The sequence below is a fragment of the Tenrec ecaudatus genome, chromosome 11 (assembly GCF_050624435.1).
Source record: "Tenrec ecaudatus isolate mTenEca1 chromosome 11, mTenEca1.hap1, whole genome shotgun sequence".
In the NCBI taxonomy this organism is placed as follows: Eukaryota; Metazoa; Chordata; class Mammalia; order Afrosoricida; family Tenrecidae; genus Tenrec; species Tenrec ecaudatus.
The window spans coordinates 56822168-56830526 of record NC_134540.1 but is presented as its reverse complement, the minus strand read 5'-3'; the positions used below and the strand labels follow the sequence as shown (position 1 = coordinate 56830526).

Here is an 8359-nt window from a genome sequence, read left to right as displayed (position 1 = left end):
TGATGCAAAGATTCTAATGTATTTTTATAGGAGGATAAATTTACAGAAAATGTTGTTATTCCCTATGTAAGTCTGGGTGCACTAGAGAAAAAAATACACAGAAATACATATGTATATGAGAGAGTTTTATCTAAAGGGTAACTGTACATTAAGAAAGCATCCAAACCCAGTCCTGTCCAAGCCCATAAGTCCAATATCAGCCCATATGTCTGACACCAACGTATAAAGTCCTCTTCAGACTCACAAAACACATGCAATGACAGAAAGATCACAGGCCAGTGGGTGGGAAGTCTTGTGAATCCAGTGGTGTAGCAAGGATCTCAAAGGTCACAGGGGTCTCCACCTGGCTCCTCCAGTTTCCAGGGCTGCTTCAGGGAAGGTCCATGTGGCTTCTCCTCAAGGATATCTCACAGGGTGTGAGCAAAGAGAGAGAAAGCTTCCAAGGCGGAACAACCAGATTCCCAAGAATTCTCAGGAGAAGGCCATGCCCACATAGACATGCCCAATTGACAGACTAGACTGCACCCCTTCACTTTTAATCCTCTCCAATCCCAAATTGACAGCAGATTATGTCACTACCATACTCCCCTAACACTAAAGAGGTTGAAACAAGTCCATTCTATTCTCCCCAACTGGCAGAAATTTAATGATTGGAATTCCCACCTTGGATGATTTGAAGCAGAAGCTTAGCTAATTGAGCAAGAGGAGAAATCTACTTGAGGTCTAATTCACCTACTGGGGTTTCCACATCAGATTCCTCTGGTATGGCCGTTGGAGCATATTATGCACCTTGAAGATCCTGGATTCAATGACCCAGTGTTCTATGGCACTTGGCCTGGGTCCCCAGGGGGTATGCAGAAACTCAGGCCAATGTGGCTGGTTAGGTACATATTACTGGGAACCCTTTAGGTTCCTTAAAAGTATCGTGGTCCTTTGTGTCCCCGCTTAGAAGTTGGTCCTCCCTGTTTTCTGCCAACAGACATGTACTTGTCTTCCCTCAGACATGTCTGCTCGCTTTCCCCATGCTTGACTTGACTCTCCACCAGTATGCGCTCTGGTGATTTCCCTCTCACAATCATTGACAGATGGGGAGAAACTGGTTACCAGACATAGAGTATTGGAGAGATGACTGCAGTAGATCAAAGCTACAAACCTGACTTGAATGGTTAAAATCTTGTCACTTGATCTTGCCTCTTATACACTTTGGGCTTGATCTGGTTTTCAGTATTTTCTGTGTGTGTGTGTGTGTTTCATTTTAGGGTTCATCTCTGATGTCTTTTGTAATTGTGGCTGGCCTTATTTAATCTTTCTTGTGTGTTTTTCTGGGCTTGGGTATATAAAACCCAGGATCAATGGACCTATAGAGACAACAATGACAGTAAGAGTTCCTGGGTGGAATTGTGGGGGAGTCAGGAAGGGGAGCTGATACCAAGGAGTTCAAGAAGGAAGCAAATGTTTTGAAACGGATTGTGGTATCAATTGTACAATACTGCTTGATGTGATTTGAACTATGGAATCATATTATATCTGTGTTAGCTCCTTAAAAGAATGTTTTGGAAAAAGTGAGAGAGAAAATTTCTTTAAAAAAAGAAATCTAGCAAGGGGATTATTCAGCGGACCGTCCCACGGGGCTTTAAAATGACTAGCTCAGAAGCAGGATTGAAGGGATGTCACGAGAGTTAGAAGTGGAACAAGCCCTTTGGCCCCGAGATCTATGCACATCGAACCTCCTTGATTCAGGAAACAGCGATGACACCAGAGGAGCAGTGGAGGGGTTGGCAACAGAAAAACCAAGAACCAGAACCCAAGACAGAGTGACGGGCTTTCTGGCCCACAGAGCGAGTCAAGCTGAGTGACGGCAGGCAGGGCTCTTGCTTGGGAAATGGAGCACTTCAAGACACGTAATTAGGAGAGTTAGTCTGCCGACACTCAGAGCAAGAGTTAGGTGTCTCCAAACTGAGCCCATGGCAGGGTGATGTGCCCTTTTGACATCCGTGAGCAGTGTTACCAGAGGGCCACGAGCATTTCCAGCAGTGCTGCAATCGTCTGGGCAGGGTAGAGTCTAAGGGACCGTGCGATCGAGAGGCCTAGGACCAGCGAAGATCTGTCTGTGGGCACACTGCAGAGAGGCTGTCCTGACTGAAGACCTGTGGCCTGAGCACTTCTGATCCTGAATGATAATCCATTAACTTCCCTGCTAAACCCCATAGTTGTGAGTATTTTCTGTGTGTGTATGGCCATCGCCATGAATTATATTACCAAACCCAGAAGAGAAGTAAGGAGCGCTATGGGAAGGGCGACTGGGGTTACGATTGGTGAAGAAGGCTGGAGGGTGGAGGCTTGTCTGACCTCTGCCTCATACAAACCAGCCTTGCGCTGATGCGTTTGACTCTCCTTTCCCCATTCCCCTGGCCCCTTGTAACATCAGAGATCAGAAACGACCTTCTCGCTCTTCTTAGAGAAATTATGGAAAGCAAAAACCCATGAGGCTCATTTTTCACCCTCCTTAGTTTGAGAAGTATTTCTCTGAAGACCACCAGAGTCCCCTAAGGCCAGTTGTGTTGTGTCACCCTCACAGCTTGTGTAGGTGAAGCATGCGGGCCTATCACCGAATCCGCCGAGGGGAGGGCCCACATTCTCCTCACCAACACACTGGTGAACATTTCTACACAGCGTCTCCTCGAACTTACACGTAGAGAAGACTTAGCATGTTTTCTCTGCAACCAATTCATATTCTCCAGAGTGTACTTAAGGGAATGAAACACACAAGGCAAACAACTGCTGAATAACAGTTTTAGTGTTTCTCTCGGAGGAAGCAAAAAAACCCTAACATGAGGGTGAGGGAGAGGGATGAGACTAGAAGGTCAATGAAGAGATCAAGCTGAGGGTGAGGAGGAGGCCATTTCCTTCCTGGTTAGGTCTTCACACGGTAGACCTCAAGTCCATTATGATCGTGCCACTCCCTGCTGTTAGCTGCCTACCTGTCTTAATTTTTGAACATGCAGACATAGGGCAATCTTTGATCACAGTTATAACCTTTCCATTTCTGGAATCCTGGAAAGACAGAGAGGTTAAGGTGATTGGAGTTAGGATATTGTGCATCCAAGGGGGAGTTATCCCAGATTCTAGCCTAGATCCAAAGCTACATCCTCACAAGAGGAGAAAGGATGGGAGAAGCGAAAAACAGCATGGTATTTTCTAGCTTAGAAAAAAATATATGAAATCAGCCCCTGATAGAAGGAAATAGGGATATGGCCATAAGAGTAGAATTTTATTATTTACTGCCTCTCTTATTTATTTAATAGCACCTGTAAATAGTACCTGTAATGTTTATTACCTGTGCTTCGTGAAAGTATCCCACAGTTGTGAAGTCTTGAGAAGGTGGAGGGATCTCTCTCCCATGCAAAATAATTTAATATGTCTCTGTTACTCCACTGCCATCCACCTGCATTGGCTTCGAAGCCCTACAGAGTACAGAATGGAGGACGGTGAGAGCATGGCCAACACAATGCTCTTTGCATGACTCACTTTGCCAGCATTTCTGATCCCTAAGTTAGCATCACGGAATTGATTTGCTATATAAGATGTTCCACAGAGCTGCCTCTTCTACATAGCACTCTTTTAAGTGGTCCTCTGGGGAAACTGCAAAGCCACGACTACCAGAATTGCCCATAGTAGCACATCACTAGTTAAAGGACAGTCAGTGGCACACCACTGGGGACTGCCTTCAAATCCCTAAAAACAATGTGTATTCTTCCAGAAGATAAAACACATCTTCATTTAGTATCCCCTCAGCATAGTTTCCACAGATCTGTGAAGCTCAGAGTTCTGAATTATGAGACTACATATATTATGTCAAAACCCTGAAATGAATGGTTGGCTTCAGGTGTAGACCAGAACCTTCACAGAATTCAGCTTTCCAGCTGGCCCCGATGCTTTCCCTTACTCACAAATATTACTCAGCACATCTGAGCACCAGGATGCGATGGGTAATGTCCTCAAAGGCACAGGGAACAAACATTGAGAATGCGTCACAACAGCTATTTTAGATCGGAGAGAATGCAGGCTCACCTGTGTAGGATCATGAAGCCCAATCCAAACATTTGCAAAGTTGCTTGAATCGCTTTTCACCAAGGAGGCCACAAAGGCCCCCTCTGTCTGATCGAGCACAGACACCAGACTTCCTGAAGACTGTCTCTGACAGTTCACCTGAGTGGAAAGGGAAAATTGAGATTCCAGGGGAGAAGCAGAGATGGGATAGATGAAAAGGATGTGTGAGCAATGTCATGAACCCCACCCCACCCCGACATTATTCTCTCCTATGTTCTCCCGTATACTTTTCTCCATGGCCTCCACGCCCGCCTCCCATGCATACCTCTGCATCGATCCAGGATTTCGGTGTCAAAAACAAGGCATAGCAGTAGGGACCATAGGCATTGGAACCTCTGGGACAGTTGATGTGTGCAGATTCATGCTTTATCTGTGAGTCTGCACCTGGAGTAGAGGGGATTCAAGGTAGAAGACCAGCATGAGATAACATGGGATGAATGGGGATAAAAAGTGGGGAGGTAGCACTGAAGAAGCAGTCCTGATGTCAGTGAATGAGGAGTGATGTCACACTCCTGACCACATCTGACCTGGGCCTTTTCTTTTCTTTCCCTAGGACTTCTTGATCTTGAGACTGCTTGTCGAAATGGTGGCCACCTTCCTCTCTCCTTCTCTCTTTTTAAAACCTTTCTCCTTTATTCAATGTCCAACTCTTCCTAGATAATTGTTTATACTCTTGACCCTTTCTGTGACTCATCATTTCCTCTTCATAACTTATCTCTTCAACCTACCAACTATAATTAGAGTGTTCTGCCAAACTAGAAAATGACCCATTCCACTCTTATTAAGCTAATTCGATGTCTTCCACAATAACATGGAGGAAGTAATGATGCTGCTGGAATTGCATATCATTTGTTTATGTAATCATACACCTTATCATTACCACATATTTCACACAGGAGATTTTTTTCTTCTTCCCCACCCCCACACCCCTAAACATTCACATGGGAAGAAGTGCTAGGAGCAGAAAAATCTTACCTTGGACCTGGGGCGGAAGCATCAGACAAGAGAGAAGCATCCAGAAGACACTGGGAAGGGCTATGTCAGGCAGCATTATGTCTGCGTGTCAGGAGGAAATCAGAGATCACTGGAGGAAAGGCAATCAGAGAGAGTGAATATAGAGACCTCCTGTATTTTATCTCTTGTTTTCTCCTTGATATTCTAGAAATAAATTGACGTGGGTGGCCATCACCCCTTTTCGTACTTCTGAAAAGAACTATAGAATTCGTATCACTAATTCCCATGAGACATCCCTTTGCTAAGTCTGAACTTCTATGTTCTAGGAAGACTGGTTCCCTCCTGTATCTTCCCCATATAGTGTGTGAAGGAAAACTCCTGATTTGTCTCTTCTTCCTGTAGATCCCATTTACCTGTCTTCCTGGGCTCTGAGATGGTCAGGCAGGAAGGCCTGTCCTTTTATAGGCAGACCAGAGGGAGGGGCATTAAGATCAATAATAGGAATGTGTAGGTGGTACAGAAGGCACGAGGGAGGATTTGGCATGGATTCAAGGAAATTCCTACCATAGGGAGGAGACTTGTCCCAGAAGAAGCTGGGAATTGCACAGATATTGCCTGTTTCCTGTTAATCGTCCAGTATTTACTTCAGGAGCGATTGAAATTTGCCCCTTTTCCAGAATCCTTTGTAGGCTTTGTTCTGACAGATTAAAGGAATGATTATGCCCCCACGGCACACATTTTGGTGTGTTACAAAGTGTTATGGATTGAGTTTTATCCCTCCCCTCCTACCTAATATATGTCAATTTTTCTAGGCCATGATTCTCCATAAGACATATTTAATCCCATTACGCAATTTGATATATTTATACTATGCATTGCAAATCCTAACCTCTAGAATGTTAATGAGGTAGGATTAGTGGTGGTTATGCTAATGAGATAGGATGCAGTCTGAAGGATTAGCTGGCTGTCAAGTGGGTCAAAGAAATGGAGTCACTTTCTTTTGAAATATAAAAATAATTAGATAGCTGAGCAGAGATCAGGGGAAGTCCTACCACAAAGAAAAAGAGAGAGAACCTGGAATTGAGAACATTCTTTGGTCCCTCATGGATCCACAGGAAGATTAATGCAGAGGTGTGTAGAGATTCTCCCCAAATGCTGACCACACAGATGTTGATGTGAGTCAAGAATTCCTTCTTCTACAACTGACTGAGCAAGAAAGGAGACCCCCGCGACCCCCCCCCAGCCCCCTCCCCCCGGAGCTGGTGTCCTGAGTGTTGACTTCAAGCCTCCTAAGCAGTGAGAGAATGCGTTTGTTTGTTCAGGCTACACACATGTGGTTATGGCAGCATTAGATAACTAAGTCAAATATTGAAGAAAAAATTGAGGCAGAGGAAAGTCAAGGGGAAGAAGACATCAAAAGAAGGGCACTTTATGTTTGATGTATCTGTCGGCGTCAACTTGATGATGGTACGCTTCGTCAACAACTAACTCACGTTCACTTTCATATGAACAAAGCTATTGACTTCAATAGGATGCAGTTTCTGTGGACCAATTTTTACACTTGAACTCAACTGACTAAATGAGAAACAATTTTGTGAGAAAATTTGGGGGAAATTGCGTATTTGATTATGTTAAAGTATTGCACAAAGGGGCTTCAAAAAGTTCATCTAAAATGGAATTAAGGTAATATTTATTTTTCACAAATCTTGTGAAACTTTTTTCTAAGACTTTAGGTATGACTATGATATTGTAGTTCTATTTCAGAGGACTGCTAATATTTAGAGCTAAATAATAATACACTTTTAAATAAATCCTAGAAAACAGTATTCTCTCTAAAAGTATATTATCATGCATATTTAAATATTAGCGATCCTCTGAAATAAGAGTGGTGGTGATTGTTTTGGTTCGGTAAAATATATACTGGGACTCATTTCATCATTATTTTGAGTTTACCTGAATATTTTTATGAAAAAACTGAGAATAAAAAAATTAAGAATCAACATCAAAAGGTAAATTCATGACCAATCTGGCTTAAGAACATAGATGTAGCAAAATAGTAAGCAATTCAATCCACTGATGTACAAAATAAATTACTAGAGAGTAGATTTATCCCCATAAATGTAGGATCATTTATTGTGAACATTTTTTAGTGAAATTCTTAAATTTAAAAAATGAAAGAAAAAATATGGCAATTTAAAAGGAAAAATCACACTCTTCAGCAATAACCAATGAGTTTCATTGAAGCAGTGAATTACAAAGACTAAAAAGTAAAACATTGAAAACATTTCATTAAGTATTAGAAATTTGCAAGATATCCCAGACTCACTGATTCTATTTAACAATTTTACTGAAAGATAAGAAAAGGAAACTTAAAATGGGAATTATAGTAAATAAAAGAGTTGAATATTAAATTAGGAAGACTGAAAACTCAATGTTTCTATGTTCTTGGAAGCAGCAATAGAAAGATCAAATGACACATTACATTGGGTAAATGGGCTACAAAGACCCTTTGAGAGGATGGTCCAACAGGAAAATTACTGTGACCCAAGCCATGACATTTTCAATTGTCCCATGAGCATGTGCAAGCTGGACATTGAAAAAGCAAATCTGAAGAAGAATTAATGCATTTGAATTACAGTGTTACCAAGAGGGGCATATGAGGACATGAGGTAGGGATATCTCCCTTGGTAAAGTAGAGCATCAGTAAAAGAGAGGAGGACCTTGAATGACACAGAATGACAGAGTCATCAGGCTGTGAACTCAGAACTTGCACATTACCCATGGCCATGAGGTTGCAGTGGGGCTACAGAGATGTCTAGTTTACCTACGGGAACTGAAATTGCTGATTACCTACGCTGGATGGAGGGGGTTAGTCCCTCTGATCTGTGGTTGAATGGTAAGAGAGCATGCACTATCAGTCATGGGGGAGCTGGGTGGTGGGGCAGGAAGCTGAAAAGGGGTGCGTCTCCAGTCACTGGTTGGTGGTGTGGCAGCATGCCACGGACCATGTAGCAGATGAGGGCTCATGCATTACTACTCAGTGACACAGTGAGGAAATGGTGAGAGAGAGCGCATTCCCCCACTGTGGATGTCCATGCTCTCTAAAGGAAGCAGATTGGGAAATAAAAATATATATACAGAAAGAGTATTAGCCTTTGGTCAAGGCCATTTCTTTCTTTAAAAATAAGAGAGGAATGTTTTTGTCCTGAGGCTTTTAATTTACCTTTGCATTGGATCTGAATTTTAGAAGGCTGGCGATCAGAAAATCAAGGTTCCTGATATCCATCCATGGGAG

General features: G+C 42.8%; 1 protein-coding gene across 2 annotated transcripts; it reads right to left on the bottom strand.

Annotated features, from left to right (window-relative positions):
• Positions 1–2986: 2986 nt before the first annotated feature.
• On the bottom strand, positions 2987–5161 carry LOC142460718 (regenerating islet-derived protein 3-alpha-like). 2 transcript variants are annotated; one of them, XM_075562514.1, is made up of 5 exons: positions 5086–5161; positions 4376–4494; positions 4072–4209; positions 3338–3464; positions 2987–3054 (listed from the first exon to the last, which is right to left on the bottom strand). In XM_075562514.1, the coding sequence occupies exons 1-5, from the start codon at positions 5159–5161 to the stop codon at positions 2987–2989; spliced, it is 528 nt and encodes a 175-aa protein (XP_075418629.1). The 2 variants fall into 2 exon arrangements, with proteins under 2 accessions (XP_075418629.1, XP_075418630.1); XM_075562515.1 differs by lacking the exon at positions 4072–4209.
• Between the last annotated feature and the right edge of the window lie 3198 nt (positions 5162–8359).

What these genes read in the sequence shown, in the direction of transcription:
- LOC142460718 (XM_075562514.1), bottom strand. Translation starts at nt 5,161, where the DNA reads ATGCTGCCTGACATAGCCCTTCCCAGTGTCTTCTGGATGCTTCTCTCT. An exon ending in GGCTTCATGATCCTACACAG is followed by an intron (nt 3,465 to 4,071) that starts GTGAGCCTGCAT and finishes TGTACTCTGTAG; the next exon opens with GGCTTCGAAGCCAATGCAGG. An exon ending in GATACTTTCACGAAGCACAG is followed by an intron (nt 3,055 to 3,337) that starts GTAATAAACATT and finishes CTGTCTTTCCAG; the next exon opens with GATTCCAGAAATGGAAAGGT.